This window comes from Microtus oregoni, unplaced genomic scaffold, assembly GCF_018167655.1.
Source record: "Microtus oregoni isolate MIOR12 unplaced genomic scaffold, Mior012 000116F_ref0000321, whole genome shotgun sequence".
Classification (NCBI taxonomy): Eukaryota; Metazoa; Chordata; class Mammalia; order Rodentia; family Cricetidae; genus Microtus; species Microtus oregoni.
Genome location: NW_024544745.1, coordinates 1,045,245 through 1,063,533, shown reverse-complemented (window position 1 = coordinate 1,063,533; position 18,289 = coordinate 1,045,245). Strand labels below are relative to the sequence as shown.

General features: G+C 40.7%; 1 protein-coding gene across 2 annotated transcripts in view; it reads right to left on the bottom strand.

Moving 5' to 3' along the window:
* The window catches only part of LOC121444028 (short transient receptor potential channel 5), a 300,209-nt gene that overhangs the window by 49,423 nt on the left and 232,497 nt on the right, over positions 1-18,289 (bottom strand). For both annotated transcript variants that reach the window (XM_041645758.1, XM_041645759.1), the window contains exons 4-6: positions 15,883-16,219; positions 13,657-13,796; positions 7,582-7,904 (exon numbers count right to left, since the gene is read on the bottom strand). In XM_041645758.1, coding sequence (XP_041501692.1) covers positions 7,582-7,904; positions 13,657-13,796; positions 15,883-16,219 — 800 coding nt within the window. The remainder of the gene's footprint in view (positions 1-7,581; positions 7,905-13,656; positions 13,797-15,882; positions 16,220-18,289) is intronic.

The following is an 18,289-nucleotide window of genomic DNA, read 5'->3' as shown; positions in this document are numbered from 1 at the left end:
TCTCTTAGTGTCCTCATTGTTGTCTAGGTTCTCTGGGATTGTGGTTTGTAGGCTGGTTTCCTTTGCTTTATGTTTAAAAACCGCCTGTGAGTGAGTACATGTCATAATTGTCTTTCTGGGTCTGCGTTTCCTCACTCAAAATGATGTTTTCTAGCTCCATTCATTTTCCTGCAAAATTCAAGATGTAGTTATTTTTTCTGCTGTGCAGTACTCCATTTTCACTTAATGAATTTATAAAAGATTACAGAACTGCATAACCAAGGCAAGTTCAAATGATTGACATTATCTATAACCACAGAAACGGGAGGGATGGGAGGAGAGCAGGGAACAACTAGTAAGAACTGATGTGGGATTCCCCTTTGTATGCTGTGAATACCATTGGTTAATAAAGGACTGTCCTGGGCCTGTGTATGACAGAATAAAGGTAGGTGGGGGAAAAACCAAACTAAATGCTGGGGGAAAGAAGAAAAAGTCAGTGAGATGCCCTGTAGCCGCTGCCGGGAATAGACATGTCAGAAACTTGCTGGTAAGCCACAGCCACATGGTGACACACAAATTAATAGAAATGGATTAAATTAAGATATAAGAGGTAGCTAATAAGAATCTAGAGATAATGGGCCAAGCAGTGATTTAACTAATAAAGTTTCTGTGCAGTTATTTTGGGGCTGATCAGCCGAGAAAAAAACAAGCAGCCTCCTACAACAATGAACCCTTAAAACATGAGTAGAACTAGAACTAGAGAAGAGCCTTCAGTCAGGACTAAGTTTGTGGCTAAGTGAATAGGGTAGGAAAATATACACTAAATGACAGATGGGGAAATTTCCACTGGTTAAGTAGGAATAGGTGCCAATAAGTGGTCATTGTATGGTGGAAGGAAGGTGGGACTAGCCTGCTAGGTAATATACCTTTATCCTCTTTAGCACTGTATCTCTCCATGATTATTCTACTTTCGTGTGAGAAATCCTTTTCTTTCTTTCTTTCTTTCTTTCTTTCTTTCTTTCTTTCTTTCTTTCTTTCTTTCTTTCTTTCTTTCTTTCTTTCTTTCTTTCTTTTTGAAACAGCCTCATGATATCACTCAGGATAACATGGAACTAGTTAGGAAGTCCAGGCTGGTCTTAAACTCACTATCCTTCAGCCCAAGCTTTCTAAGTACTAGAGGTATATACCACCATGCCTGTTCTACAACCAACCTTATATACCTCCATAGAACCAGTTATATTCCAATATCTCTGGACACAAGTGCAGACTGGAGCCTGTATGTCTGTATTGGTATCATGACTTTGTCACTTAGGATTTGCAAAACTGGAAGCAGCCTGTTTAATTGCTTTGAACCCTAGTTTCTTCATCTATACAGTGGATTAAGACTGCCTACATCATGGCTAGGGAGGGAGGATCGAGTGTGTTTGTTCATGTAGATCTGATTTAAAAGATTACTCAGATCTCAAAGCATTCAGTAAAATGCTAGCTATTTTTATTACTACTGTGAAGCTCTCTGTCTTCATGTTCCTATGCTCCTTGTAGCTTTTTGGGTCTTCATAGATTATTATTCATTCATGTCTCTAGTGCTTCATAGTTGTGACCACAATACATCCACTTTTTATGTTTTAAAGTTTTTATATTTGCCAGTGAGATGACTGAGCAAGTAAAGGTGCTTGCCCTCAAACCTGATGACCTGAGTTTGACCCTAAGAACATACATGGTGGAGAGAGAGAGAGAGAGAGAAGCCACTCCTGTGCATTGTCCTCTGACTTCTGCATACAAATTAAGGCCCATGCTCACCCCAACATGTAAATAATATGTAAATGAAAAAATGAATAAAATAAATTTTACAAATTTTGGATTTAGACTTTTTTTTGTACAATCTTCATATGTATCATTTCGATATAGCATCCCAATACTCCACTTAGCAAAGACAGAGACTGACAAAATTACTAATGCTTTGGGTGAAAATCAATGGCAGGCTTCATAGATCTTTAGATGACACAGGACTGGGAAAGATAGCTAATACATTGAAATGAAGAATCAAGATTAAGAAACAAAGTAATCCTCTGACCTCTACACTCATGCCGTGGCACACATCCCTCCCCCTGCCCTGTAAAATGTAATAAAAAAGATTAGAAACATTTCATCAGCTTGAAACAATGGGCTGAAACTCACAGATGGAATATAATAGAGATACATGTATAGCTTTGCTCTTAGGCCAAGTGTCCAAGTGCTGGATGAGAGAAATAGTGAAAAAATCCAAGGGGTTTTGTAGAAAGCTAGCTTAAAGCGATCAGTAGAGTGGCAGAGCTGGATAGACAACTACCTAATGGGTAGAACTTGAAGCAAGTGATATACAATTAATAATGGGATTGCTTCATGTCCATCCATGTTGCAAATGGCTTCCTTGTAGAATTGGTGACTCTAAATGAGTTTGCTACACTCACCAATGCTGATTTTCTGGCCATACTGCATATTTACATGAGATAATGCCATTGTGGAACATCAGATAAAAACTTCATAGGTTATCTTATATTATTTCTTATGTTTGCATGCATGTAAATCTATCTCCAGATTAGACATGATAGTTATTACCAGTCTTCATTGTTTCAGCTATTGATGGACCTTTTGAATACGTTTATGTTCTGGGCCCCTGTATGGTAAGTACAAACCTGGTTATGATGGACGTCTCAGTTCAGTGGAGACAGAGACAGATAACTAAAATACAGATGGTTACATATTACAGAAGACGTCTTTACAATACTGTAGTGCAATACAAGAAATCCACAGTTGAAACGGGGTGAGAAAAGGCTTTAGAACAAGTGACACTGTTAGATTCTATAAGGCTAGAGAAGAGCCTGCCGATTTGGCTAGGTAGGGGCGATGGCTAATCTTAGTTGTCAGCTTGTCACAACTGGGAGGAAAGAACCTCAGCTGAAGAACTGCCTCCATCAAACTGAATGTGGGCTTGTCTGTAAGGACATTTTACCAATTTCTAATTAATGTAGGAGGTTCTAGCCCACTGTGTGCAGTATCATCCCTAGGCAGATGGGCCTGGGCTGTTTAAGAAATGTTATTGAGCATGAATATGGAACCAAGCAGTAAGTATCATTCCTCCATGGTCTCTGCTTTAGTTCCTGTCTCCAGGCGTCTGCCTTGAGTTCCTGCACTGACTTCCCACAATGATGAACTCTGACTTCAAAGTGTAAGGTGATATAATGCCTTCCTTCTCCAAGCTGCTTTAGCTCAGAGCCACTTATTACAGCAACAGAAATCTAACTTGGACAGTGGGGACAGGCACTCCAGGCAAAGGGAGTGATGCATCATGTATGAGGCCCATGCAACTGAGACAAGAAGGTTTTTTTTTTTCCTATCTGGGGAGCAGAAAATATTGACTATGAAGGAGAAGAATGAAAGCACGTAGAGACCCGTGTAAACTTCCACTACGGTAAAGAGGCAGGATTCACAGAGAACAGCAGACGTTGGATAGGCATGGAGCCAGGGGGTGATGAGATGATACTGGGACTCACAAAGAAATTTCCACAAGGTGTGGAGATTATTATGAGGGGGAGATAAGATTGCAGGCAGAAAGACCAGTTAAGAGGCTATTGCTGGAGTTCTTAGGATTTAGACCTGAACTTTCTCCCCGCCGCCTCCCTCTCCCCTCTCTCTCTCTCTCTCTCTCTCTCTCTCTCTCTCTCTCTCTCTCTCTCTCTCTGTGTGTGTGTGTGTGTGTTGCAGGAGCTTTAGAAAGTACAACTGACTGGCTGAGTTGAAACCCTGGATGTTACGTGAAGAATATGAGAATAGTGTATGAATGTCAAATGACTGTTAGAACCCTGGCTGCTGTCATTTACTGAGCTGAGGAAATAAAAGGAAAATAAGTTAGAATGACAACATGAACATAAGTGATTTAGTTATGGACATTCAGTATCTTGAGTATCCTGTGGAATGAAGAGCCAGGGGTTTTCAGGAGGCATCTGTAGGTGAGTGTCTGGACCACTGAAACCAGACGCAGGACTTTCAGGTTAGCATATTTACACTATCACTCCGTAACACTCACAAATGCTATGCCCAGAGAGTGAAGGTGCCTTCCCAACTGCCTCTTCCAAGAGCAGATGAAGGGCTGGTACTCCCAGTGTGGAATGTGGAGCTCAAATCAACAACAGTGTTGCCATGGAGTTGTCAGCAAGTGTATTGTGTTCCTCACAAAATACGTTTCAAGGGGAAAAGAACTTTTGCCACATCTTAAAGAACAGAAGCAATGGTATTCCTGGAGAATCATAGGGGAAAGGAAACATTGGGCAGACACCAAACTTTTCATGAGGTATCTAAACAACCTCACGTTCCCCTTCTGTAAAAAGCTGTCTTTCTGATGTTCCAGCCGAGCAGCACGCATTTTAATAGGTATTATTATCAATGTCAAAGTCAAAGTGTTTAAAAAAATTTGAATCAGAAAACCAATCCAAAGATAGGGGGAAAGTTGAAGTGACATTACTGCTAATTTGGGTCTAACATGACAATGTGCCTTCATACCTGATACCTCAGGGACATAATTTCATGTATGGCAGATGCCCATTCTTGTTGATAGTTTCTGCTAAGCAAATGATAGGATGGGAGCAACATATCCATTGGCTACACATGTGTTAATAATGATTACAAACTTGCAGGGAGGCATTTCACACACTTCCTTGGCAGAACTCACAGGGATGGAGAATGGGTGAGAGCCCAGCTTCCTGAGAAGCACCTTGCTTTCAATTGTTCTATGCTTTGGAACATTTTTATGGGAATAATGCTGTCACTTGGTGCAAAAGACACTGCAGAATTGTGCTTTTTAATGAAAGTAGGTTGTTATGAGTTCTGTCTCCAGAGTCCTGCAAGAGAAGAAGGCAAAGTTCCTAGTGAAGAAGCTTCAGCAAGATGCTAAGTTACTGTTTTAGACTTGTGTGGCTTAACAACACAGTGCTAATTCTTGACCAAGCCACTCTGGGAGATTTTGTTCTGGCCTCTGGGAGGAGAGGTGGGCTATAGCCTGGTGGAGGTGAAGAGTGCTGCAGTGTCAATGGAATGAGCCAACATGCTTCACTCCAGCATGTTCACTGGAGAGATCATGTGAAAGGTAAGAGGGAGGAAGCATGTCTAGAGACAACATATTTGGGAAGACCTCTTCCTCTTCCCATGAGGGAGATTCACAGTGGAAGGATGCTGAGACTTCCCACAGTGAAGAGAACTTCCAAATTTTGTCTGAACATTTCTAAAATACATCTCACCTCAGATTCTATTTTCATGCCTATTACCAATCGATTGAACTGAGGGATTTTTATAACTCACTTTAGGAAATACAGCTAGAGGCAAATCACATGGGGAGGAGAGAAAACATTGATTTTTTTTTCCTGTGAATATATTTGATCAAGTTAAAATACCTTTGCAAAACTGGGTATGATGGCGAAAACCTGTAATCCTAGCACTCGGGAGGTGGAGACACGAAGACCAGGAATTGAAGGTGATCATCAGCTATATAGAAAGTTCAAAGCCAGTCTGGAATAACATGAGACTTTGTTTCCAAACAACAGCAGCAGGAGCAGCACAGCAGCAGCAGAAGCAGCAGAAGCAGAAGCAGCAGAAGCAGCAGCAGCAGCAGCAGCAGCAGCAGCAGCAGCAGCAGCAGCAGCAGACTCCTTTTATCTCTGGCCCTTTTTTGTTGTTCTTGAAATAGAGAGTTGCTGGGTAATCGAGGCTGGGCTCAAACTTGTATTCCTCCTACCTCATCCTGGAAGTGCTGAGATTCTAGGCATAAGCTACCACCCCTGACCTGGCTGTGGTTACTAAAAACTTTTCTAGAATGTCAAAGTTCACTGAACTGACCTATAGAGTAAAAGAAAAAAAATAAATCAATGAAATGGACAGCAAGATGTCCCAGTGAGTAAAAGTGCTTATCACCAAGCCTGATGGCCTGAGTTTGAGCTCCAGAACTCACATACTGGAAGGAGAGAATCAATGTCTAGAATTATGCCTGCATTTATGTGATCTCTCTCTCTCTCTCTCTCTCTCTCTCTCTCTCTCTCTCTCTCTCTCTCTCTCTCTCACACACACACACACACACACACACACACACACACACACAAACACACACACACATGTTTAAAGGACTCACAAATTCACTGGAATGTTATTGGCCATAAAATATTAAAATTCTAACATCCGTGGAAACATAAATTAATGCAAAATATATTAATGTTAAGTGAAACAAGCTAGCCATACCAAGACCGCATGATCTCCCCAGTATATGAAATGTAAAAGAGTTGATATTGTAGAAGCACAGAACAGAACAGTAATTATTGGAGACTGAGGAAGAGTGGCAAGTGGGAAGGGTGGGAGCGGTTGGCCCACAAAAACAATGTTGCAGTTGGATCGGAGCAAGAAGTTCTGGTGATCAGTTATACAATAGGGAGCCTACAGATAAGAATAGCACATTGTACATTTTAAACTGGCTAGAACAGTTTTTGCGTGTTTCACCACAAAGGAATGAGAAATACTTGAATTGATGAGGATGCTAATTATGCAGATTTGATCATTGTACTTTGTGTGTTCATATATCATAACTTCACCCTGTACCTGCAAGATCTGTATAAATTTTATATGTGCAATTATTTGTTAAAAAACAAAAAATTGTAAAAGACGAATTCTTTGTTTCATGACTGAGAATTACGAACAAGCTTTGGGTCTCCATAATGGATCATGAGATGGACAAAGTTAATGCACACTGATGTACAATGCAGCTTCTAACCTAAGAAAATTGCATGAATTATCTGTCCTCCCTCTGCCCTTCTTCCCTCCTTTTTTTGCTTTTGCTCCTTTTAGACAGGGTCTCACTGTGTAGCCAAGGCTCTTCTCAAGCTCACGAGCCTCCTGCCTCAGCCACCCAAGTGTGTCACATCATCTAGCTGCTGCTTTCCCCCTCTTCTCTATTTCCACTATCTTTCTCAAGCTGTTTAGGGAGTGAAAAACTTCCAAAGGAAGTCTTCACAGAAGGAAGGAAAGGCACAGACTTTATCTGCCTAGAGACTGTGAACTTCTGGACAAAGAGCGATAAACTTCCTTTTACACCCAAAATGGGAGCACAGGCATTTTCAATCAATCCCCGCCTCCATCCCTAAATTGGCCTAGTAGGCTAGCTGACTATAATCTTGCCCCAAGCCTATCCACTCTATCCTAGTGTACTGATGTATTAAGACACCTTTGTCTCCTTTGCTTTGAGCTTGACTTACAGTTGTCAAGTTAATTTTGTGGTTGTGAGCTTCTAGGAATAGTCTTGCATTTTCACTTGTTTTGTGACTGCCACTCTTTTGCTACAAAAAGTACTCAGAAGTACATTTTTCTGGAGTTATTGCAAGGCTCTCTCTGTCTCTGTTAAATCTCTTTCTCTTCTCGTGCTACTTTCCTAGTACTCTGTGTTGAAAGAAGAACTTTCTCCTACCCCAGACCCTTTGGGTAGATCTGCAGAGAGCCCTTCTAGCCCATCGAGAGATACTGATGAAATTGCCATGGAAAATAGAACAAGAAGACAGAAAGAAGGCAAAAGAGAGATGTGAGTCTTACGTGGAGAAGGCGTTGTTCTGTCTCTCACACCGGATCCCCTTGCAGTTGTTAGGTTCATCGATAGCTTTGGTCTCATAGTAAAAATAAAGCTGGTTCAGTCCATTGGCAAAAGCCAGCAGTACTAGGCAGTAGATAAAGAGGAATTTGAGTATATCGAGCAGCATGCGTCCCAAAGAGATCTGCAGAGGCCCTAAGTGGGAGTTGGCTGTGAACAAGGATATGAGACGCAAGGAACTTAAAATGTTGGATATTGCAAAGAGCGCCTCTGCAATCAGAGTCGGGTGCCACATTTCCCATTCCTCCCTTGGACGAGAACCATTATACTGAAAAAGAAAAAGAAAACAACAGAAGTGCACAATATGAGAAGTACAGTGAGCCTTTCCAAATCTTCCCCTTTGTACCCGTCCACACACAAAACATGCACCCGACACCCAGCTTACATAAAATTCCCCCGTGCATGGCACTATTTGTTTGTCGTTTTTGCCCCATTCAATCAGTACACGGTGCTAATAACTCTCTCCCTCCTACTCTTCTCCAAATATATACCAAGCATATATACATAGCAGAAGGAATTTCGGAGTCATCATCTGCAGCAGCCACCTGGGGTTTATCAACAGACATTTCTATCTGTGAGTTTACCAGACTGTTGTTGTGTGCTGCTGAAAAGGAGCCATTGGGGTGCTCAAGCTAGGAGGGACCAATTATTCCTCTTCTTGGTGAGATTTCAATTCAGATCTATGCTCCCCCCTCATTGACTCGAACACGTGGTCAATTTGAAGCTGCTTTAGGACAATAGACAGATACAACCTACTCAGTGTTCATTCTCGAGGCTCTGCTGCCTACAGTTTAGGGCTGATAGAGAGTCCTTAGGGAGCCTTTCTTCAGAGCTTTCTGCTGCATTTTTAGCAGTTTGTAATATATTCTACACCATTGCAAATGGCATGTCAACCTTCCAGGTAGCAAATTTAGTACTTCTCTACATAGCAGCATATGGATGTATTTTACTGTTTCTTTAACAACCTTACAAGTTAGAAAGGCCTCCCAGTGCAAATGAAGAACCAGGAAGTTGAAGGAGAAGGAATAGCCAGGAGTTATAGGGTTGGTTGCCCATTTCCAGCCTCTTGAATGCCTCTAGCTTTTGAAATGTGGAGAATAGCCTCATAGAAAAGGGTGGGATGGTGAAGTCTGGACTCCAGTTTGGAAATTGTCACTTAAAACTGCCTGTAACTTTACCTTCACAATAAAAGGCGGCTAATGTCACTCCTTCCTGCTGTATTGTTTGTGGTACTGTGTTTATGTGCAAGAGTCTCTATACTCCAGGAGGTAGGATGGTATGGAAATATAATGGACTAATTGTTAACCCTTCCCAGGGACAGAGGTGGGTTTTGCCTGGAATTCAGTCTGAAGCACCATTACTTTATACTCTCATTTAAATATCCCAGATTTCTCTAGGACTAAATGTAGATGACTTTCCTGAGAAAATGTGTTGGGGCCCAAATTATCTTGTATTTCTCAAGTGTGATTCACTTCCAACAATCAATAAAATTGATGGTGTTAAAATCAATTGTGTGTGGCCAATATTCTTCATTGTCAGAGGAATAAGAGAGACCACGACACATGTGTGCTCCTGTTTCACATAGTCCTTTTGGTGACTGAACAAGTTTGTATAATCATTGCCAAATTTTCCATATTTTCCACATTTTCCTTTAAAGAAAAAAAGCAAACTAAAAACAGTTGCTGCATCTCCGTTAGCAAGTGGGTGGTATGCTGGTCTCACAAACGGAGAAACTGAAATCCAGAGAGGCTGAGTGACTTGCTAAAGATCACACAGCAAATTTGCTGATAAAGCCAGAACCCCACATATCTCGACATTAAGTCTAGCACTGTTTCCATAAAATGTCAGTCACATGGGGGTTGATCTCACAACACAGATGTTACAAAGGTTGCTACACATTGTGAGATCTATGTGAGAGGTGGAGATTATTTGCTGACAACCAAACAGTGCCCGTGTTTTAAAATGAGAAATAATCAGATGGCATATGTACAGTCTATAATTTATTTTACTTTTATTCTGTCTCTTCAGCACAGGGAAATCTGTTACCCACAGGATGGCGAATCTGAGTGTGTAGGATACTCAGAAGTATGAAAGACAATTCCCCCAAGACATTTCTAGTTTGCATCTTATATCTCTGAAGAACAGCACCTTAGCAGGGGGATGATTAGCTCAGAGTTCATCTAGCCCAGATGTCAACAGCATTTTTCGGTCAAGTGTCAGATAGTGCATAGTTTGAGCTTTGTCAACTGAGGGTCTCTGTTACAACTTCATAACACTTGCTTCCTTTGTAGCACTAAAATGGCCAAAGACAGTACATAGGCAAATGTATGTGACAGTGAGTCAAACTTGGTCCATTGACCATAGTTTAATAACCCATATTAATTTTGTGATATTGTATTGTAAATTTTAAATTGTAACTTTTAATTACATCTAATATTGTAAATGTTACACTGTATTTCTTAGACCCTCAGGGTTTAATGGAGGCATCTCATGGCTGTTGTTGGAGTCAAAAAAGTTGACGAGATGATACATTGCTCATGCCAAACTTAGCCCTTTGGGCTGTTTTATATATTGCAGTTCTGTGTAATCTCTGCTTGATGAAATGTTTCCATAGAATACAAAACTTGAAAACCACTAATGAAGTTTAATTTGCTTATTTATCAGAGGCAGGACTGAGGCTTTGAGAGGCAGAGGGATTGGCTGGTGGTGATCTAGCTCACAAGTGTGAGCAGGGACCAGATCCCTGTGTCCAGAGGCTAGATTATTGATACTGGGAAGTAAATGACTTTCCTTATATTCTTTGAAATGGATTGTCATTTGAAATTGGCCTCAATTTTTTTCAAAGAAGTGTGGATTACAATCTGTTAATCCAAAAATAAAATCTGAAGGGGAATAGCCTGACATGGGAACTTGACTATGGTGTGAACATGGAGAGGCATTTGCACCTATAGTAAAGTAAATGTTGAAGAACTACCCACAACTCAGTAAAGTCCAGATTCAGTCTGTGTCTGGGTCATGGTGAAGGAGGGATAAGACCTAAGTGATATGCTAGAAGCTGAAATGCTGATGCTCCTCCATTTGAAGGGGTGTGTGGGCACTGAGGGTCAAACATATGTAGAGTTCTCTTGGGTTACGTTGGTGAACGTCTTTTGGTTCTTGTTGCTTTAATTCCTGTGAGGTGAAGTATGTGTTGTTAATGAATTTTTTTTTACTCTAATAAATAAAGAAAAATCTGGATCTGGGAAACGGTTTAGTGGGTAAAGTGCTTACTGTGACAAGAGCACCTGCGTTCAGATCCCTAGCAGTCATGTCAAAGTCAAATGCAGTGGTACAACCCTGCTGCTTAGGAGGGGGGTGGAGACAGATAGATCCCAGGGTTGTGCTGGCCAACCCTGCTAACTGAAGTGGTGAGTTTCAGGTTCAGGGAGACACCATGTCTCAAAAAATAAGGTAGAGAACCATTGAGGAAGACATTCAACAACATCCATTCACAAATGTGGACATACATGCACACACAGTTAAAAATAAATTAATTAATAAATTAAGGAATTTTAAAATGCCGATTCATCTCATTTCAATACAATTCTGTATTGACTCCAAACAACTGATTTGAGGTTTTCTAAGGGGCCTGTGGAATGTTTTTTGTAACTTTTTTTTTCAAGACAGGGTTTCTCTGTGTAGTTCAGGCTGTCCGGGAATTCACTCTGTAGACTAGGCTGATTTCAAACTCACACAGATCTGCCTTCCTCTGCCTTCTGAGTACTGGGACTAAAGGTGTGCACCATCACTACTGGATGTGACTTCAGTCTTCATGGTTGTCTCATCCTTCTCGGGTAATGTCTAAACTGATTGCATTTTTGTGGATGAGAGGACCACACTCTTTCCCCTTACAAGTTCTGGGGGCTAGAGAGATGGATCAGTGGTTAAGACTACTCGCTGCTCTTGGAGAAGACCTGCATTCAATTCCCAACACCCACATGGTGGCTCATAACTAATTGCCTGTAATTCCAAGTTTAGAGAATAGGACCACCTCTTCTAGTCTTTATGGTCACTAAACATATGCACACAAAACACTCATACACATAAATATGTTTTAAAAATCCAAATTCTGGCTGGGTGTGGTGGTACATGCCTTTAATCCCAGCACTCAAGAGGCAGAGGCAGGCAGAACATTATGATTCAAGGCTAGCCTGGTCTACAAAGCAAGTTTTTGGACAGCTAGGGCTGTTACACAGAGAAATCCTGTCTTGAAATAAAAAAATTCAAATTCTGCATGTGACATGTCTTATTTATGCTTCCTTAGAGTGGTAAGAGGCAGACTTTCTGGGCTTAGCAGAGTGAGTTTAGTATGCTTTGTGATGGAGAAATATTTAGCTCTTTGGAAGCCTTACCAGTGAAATTGGGAAGATGGTATGATTAACTGATGCTGAGCATCTGGAGACACGTTTTAATACCCCAGATAGAAAGAATTTTTTTTCATCAAGCATTCTAAACTTTCCTGCTTAAACAAAACCTAGCAATGTCAAGATTTATAAGTTATAGTTTCTCTACTTCTTAAGGAAATATAAAAATATAATATTTTTATTAATTTTATACATGCATACAATGTAATTTTAAGGGAAAACTATATGACTTAGCTAAAGAGTGCCATGGAGTTAACCCAGGCAGCATTAACCAGAGAGTTAAACATTGTCTTCACCAGGCTTTTCTTCTAAGAAAGTTGTAAGTATGTGTTAAATGATCACCATACACATAAGGCATACTCTTGGGCTCCTTTCAAAAATGTTTCATGAATGCATTCAATATTCATGCTCTATATAACTCTCAAGGTCTTGCAATTTATGCAATATGCATATTAGGGATATAAAAATAAACTAAGTTGTTGGAGACTTGGGGGACAGCCATATTCCCATTCTCAAAGTCCTCAAAGTGAAATTTAGTATCAAAAGCAGGACTGACTAGACATCTTGGGGAATGAATTATCAGTCTTTACTGATGGGGGAAAAACTCAACTCTAGGTAGAAGGAGCACAGCCACACATTCTGTTAAGTACCAGACCTGAACTCAGACCTGTGATTATCCCCAAATACAGGGGCTTGTGAAGAGGTGCCTGGAACATTTTTTCCTTCACACTTGTTTCATTTGGCTTGGGGAAGGGCTGTATCTCTGTGGATGAGCAACCAGACATTACCCACTTACAGATGTCATTAAAAATTGAAATTGTGCACATTTTAAAACAATTTTCTGGATAACCTAAGGTGCTCATGCACAGGGAAAGGATCAACGTGATGGGGTGTGCACAGTATATATATTTTCTGAACTGGTAGAGGGATACTGAAAATTTGGGGTTTGTAACTGATCAAATGGTTATCTTGACAGAAGAAGTAATAAAGAAAGCAGAGGCTACTGTAGACCTATGTGCCACACAGCTTCTGTGGTTTTGCTGCTTCTCATATGAAGAATGGTGAGGGAAGTGGTGATGTTTGGCTTTGCGAACCAATGACTCCGAAGGTAAAGGAGAGCTGAACTTACCTATACCAGAGGTACAACTATAGAGGAAAAACCATTTTATTCTGTATGTCTCCATGGGGAGGAGGGGTTCCCAATGGATATGGCATGGGAAAATGTTAATTACATATGCAATAACTGGTTTTACTAAAGTGAAAACAGTTAGAGGCTTTGGGAGGAAATGGATTTAGTGAATTCCCTGGCCCTACCTCTATCAGCGTGCCATCTCCTTCAGAAGAACGTTTTTGATGTTTAAGCACTGAAAGGTGAAGACAGCTCTACCATGAAGTCTGAGAAGCTTAAGGATTCATCTGAAAAAATTTTTTGTTCTTCACTGCTTTGCTTAAGTAGACACTACTTACAGACTATTGGGTCTCTGTAGGATTTTCTAACATTAATGGAACACTCATTCATTTTTCTTATTAACACTTCCTGCTCCAAGTTCAAAAGTTTATTGACACAACACATCCAAAATAATTGAGGAAGAAAAATGCTACACATTTCATTTTTACCTTGACATAGGCCACAATCTTCAAGGAAATAGTTGCCAGGTAGAGGGAGTTCATTGCAAAGTCCATTAAGTTCCACCAATCATGGATGTATTCCGTGAATCCACCATCCCACATTTCCTTTATCTCCCCCCAAATAAAACCTGAAGAATGGAGGCAAGAAGTTTATTTATTACTTTATCAAGGCAGTGTTGAACATCACAACAGGAGTCCCCCAAGTGAATAAGGAGGAGGTTCATGAATGAACTTGACTGAGTGGGTGAGACTCTGAGAGGTGGAGATCACTTAGGTCTCTTTTTGTCTACTCAACCTCCCAAGTTTGAATTTGTCAAACTTATGCTTTTCACTCCTCTAGGCACTCTTCACTTTCATTTTTCAAAATTTACATATGACGTCTTAGGTTTCATCGTGGCATTTTGAGACACAAATTATAATTTGCTTTTGTTGTTCCTAACCCCGCTTCTCACTCACCTCTCTTCCTCCCTTACTCTTCTACTCCTTTCCGCTTTCAAGTCCCATGTGTTCTAGTTCCTCTTCCTCAATACCCTTTTTCCTCACATGGTTTTCTTTCTATTTTTATGACCTCTATTCACACCCAACACTCATATATTTATCAGACCATTAAAAGTAAGGATCTGCATATAAAAGAACATGAGGTACTTATTTTTTCTTAGTCTAGGTAGCCTCATTCAATGGAATATTTCTGGAATCTACCCATTTCCTTTAGAGTTTTCAATTTTATTATTCTTCTCAACTGAATAAACTTCCATTATGTGTATGTACTGTGTTTTTAATTATCTACGTCGACGGGCATCTAGGTTGGTTCCATTTCCTTGTTGTTGCCAACAGTGCAGCAATAAACATAGAGGTATAAGTGTAAGTGTCTCTATGGTGGGATAGTGGGTCCTTTGGGTACCTGAGCCAGGCATAGTACAGTTTCATGAGAAACTGACACACTGATTTTCACATTGCCTGCTTAAGTCTCTCACCATCAGCCAATGAGGCTTCTTCTTTTCCCACACCCTCGCCAGTACACGACATCCCTTACTTTTGTGATGACAGCCATTATGAGTAGGATGAGAAAAATTTAAGAGTAGTTCTAATTTTTATTTCCCTGATGGCTAAGGATGATGAATGCTTCTTGAAATATTTATCATCCACTTTGTCCTTAATTGGATGCTGTATCAATTTTGTCTTAAAGTTGATTTAGCTACTGAAATTTAAAGCACTGTACTCTACAGTTTTCCCATTTTGGAGTGTAATAAATTGGCTTCATCAGTATTATTCCATGGTCCTTACTTTCCACTAGGTGCTAAGGAGAAAAGCTCTCCATGGGTTTTGAGGTGAGTAGGTCGACCAGGGACCAAATTGCCAGATGTAAGTGATGAATCTAGGCATTGTGGACCCAAATAATTTAGGATCCTGTTTTCTCTGTGTTCCTTTCATTATGTTGGCATTTTGTGGAGTTTTGCCTGATGACAGAGATATTTCAGTAAAAGTATGTGGTTTTGGTCAAGCTCGTCATTTCCCAGACTTTACATATGAACCTCTAAGGGGATGCTATTAACTTCCAGATCCAGGGTAGCACTTAAGCTGTCTCTGAGAAAATCCCAATGATGCTCGTAATGCTAGCTTGGGGTTCATAGTCTGGTGATAAAGACTTAGAAGACGGCATGTACCGGATAGTCTGATAACATCGAATTAGGCCTAGAGACACAAGTACATCAACTTCACTGTTGCCAGTGGGAATTTCCCAGGTTTCTCTGCTGACTATGGGATCAGTATCCAAATAGAACATGGAACCTGAACAGGTGCTAGGATGGTGTGAAGTAGACACAATCACAAGAAATCAACAGAATCCACGTGCTTCCTGGTTATGGGAGAGGGCGCTTTAAGAAGAATGCTTAGTGCTTGCCCGATCCAGTTTACCTGAAGCCTATATGGACGAACACAAAGCTTTCTCCCCTAAACCATAACAGGCAGTTTTCCTCCATCCTAAGAGATGTTATGTGAGCAGATGTAAACACTGAGAACAAGCCTGGTTTCCAGTGGCCCATGCCTAGGATCGAAGAAACCACATTTCTTAGATTCTCAACAAAGGCCTACTGCGGGGGGGGGGGGGGGGGCTCCTAGCTCAGAGCTACTCTGAAGACATGTTCCAGTGTTTTTTTTTTTTTTTTGGAGGACTAGAAGACAGCCTGGTCATTATTGTTGTTCTGTTTCACACACCTAGAACCCAAGGCAGAATCATCCATTCCACAATAGTTGGGGGAGGCCCTTGTACATGGAGGTCTGTCCTGACGATATGCTGAGAGGCCAGGAGGAGCATGAAGAGGAAGGTCAGATAGGAAGCTGTGTGGCAGATGAACTTGATAAAGGGCTTCTTGATGAAGAGCCCAAGGTTGCTCCTGGGTGAGATCAGATAGGCAATAGACAGCATAGGAAACAGGAAGCCAATGGTCATACAGGTCACAAGCTTGACTACCCAGTGCTTTCTCCGCCATCCAGGGAAGCCATCATACCACAAGGTGGCAAGCAATTGTTGGCAGTTTGGCTGAGCAACAAACTAGGGGAAAAGAAAAGAGAGACAGAGAAAGCAAACACGTTAGGCATCTAAGATGTCCAGGAAAAACTCAATGTTCATATGTTCTTGTCTTCTCCAGCAAGAGACAATGTAACCAATCACAGTGGAGGCTGAAAATCATGAAAAGCACATTGAAAAATTTAATTCCCAGGTCCATTCCTGACGGAGTCCTTAAGGTGTGGAGAGATAGCGCCTGGACATCAGTTTTCTAAATTTTCCTGGGAATATGCGTGCCTCTCAGCTGAGAATCATGGGGATTTTTATTTCAGACTGATTTGCTTCTACGTATTCCCATCACCTACATGTGGTCACCATCAAGTGTGCAGTTGGTTTAGGGAAACACAAACTGCTGGAGAATAAGCCGTGCCTGTGGCTATGGTTTGAAATGGAAATTAGTCCCCTTTTAATTTCGCCTCTTTCCCATTTTGTTTTGGGTTGCAACAAATCGTGTTGCTACTTTGCTATCTACTTAATACCCTTTCTAGCTTAGATATACAACACGGGAAAAATATTTGGGGGCCAACACTATAATATTGTATACTAACCCAGCTGGGATTTGACTTAAGGCCATTTACAAAGTGTCACTGATTAATAATTAAAGCATAATCAGCAAGGCAAGTCACCCTGCAGCTGCTACTTCCTGGTAAGTGACTCAATAGGGAGCTCAGCTGGCAACCAATGATTTGAAATACTGCCTACATTTGACTATTCAAGCTTCCCAGGGGACAGATTAACATAGCTACACGGCGTAGCATACTAGTAGAGAGGACAGAAACCTGTTCCACCATTTAGCTAACACCTAAGGCAAACGATCCCAACCCTACTATTACATTTCCAATGATCAGAAATTTTCAGTTGAATCCTTCTCCTTGAGCACATGGGTAGACAATTTCCCAGCATTCTTGGCCATGGGACTAAATCCTCATTAATGGCATAGGAATAGAAATGATGTGTGACAGTTGAAGGATTGGCCCATAGACGGTTTCCATTTGTTCCTGTGACCTTACCCCATTTGGGGACTTTTGTGAGTTCATGCCCCTCATTATCCATGAGGAAGATAACTGTCATGCTGACCAAGAATGTTTATATTGAACCATTACATGTATGAGAAAATTCTCTTGTTTTTAAGTCACCATATGTTTTTAGGTTTAAAGCAGATGAAAATTATGAAACTATGAAAAATAATCTCTATGACTAAAGAGACAGCTCAGTGTTTGAGAACACTTGTTGTTCTTGCAGAGGACCTGGGTTCAGTTCCAAGTCTCAACGTGGCAACTCACAACCATTTGTAACACTCTGGTTCTAGAGGATTTAATGTTCTCTTCTCACCTCTGTGGGCACCGGGCACATATGTGGCACACATATACAAACAAAGGCAAAGCACTCTCATACACAATATATCAAATGCTTTCTAATTTCCAAATGTTTTTATTCTCTGACGTCATTTCACCCAAATATGTTTATAATTTATATTATGTACCTATAACTCCTTTCCACAATTCATACACAAAATCAAATAGACCCTTTTTACTTTTCTAGGCATCACAGACTATGCTAAAGAAACCCAAGAAGATATAGGAAAACTGGAGGGTAAAGCTAGAACTTCAGATGCAATGAAAAAAATTTAGTCTCATGAAGAGCACAGTGTATGAAGAGTGGGATGCCTTGTTTTTTAAGTTTTTAGTTTATTAGTTCTCTCTTTTGAAATGTGCCTCATCATGGCAGACTAAGTCACTGCAGGATTTTAGTCTTCTTCCTTTTTGCTAGCTCTAATGTTGGCCTTCGCAAACGCCCAATCCACGACCTTTGTTCAATGTGACTTTGTGTTCCTTGCACTGTTTTTTTTTTTCTCAAATAGATTATGCCTTACAATCTGTATTTGGGCACATTCTGCTTGCCTATTTAAAGGATTCATAAATCATGCCAAATCCAGTTGTCTTACCACCATAATGGGTTCTGAATCCAAATGCAACAATGACATCTGGTATGGTCTTATGTATTTTGGCTAGCAGTGGCCAAATTTCTTTCTTCAGTGCTGTTGGTTTTCCAGAG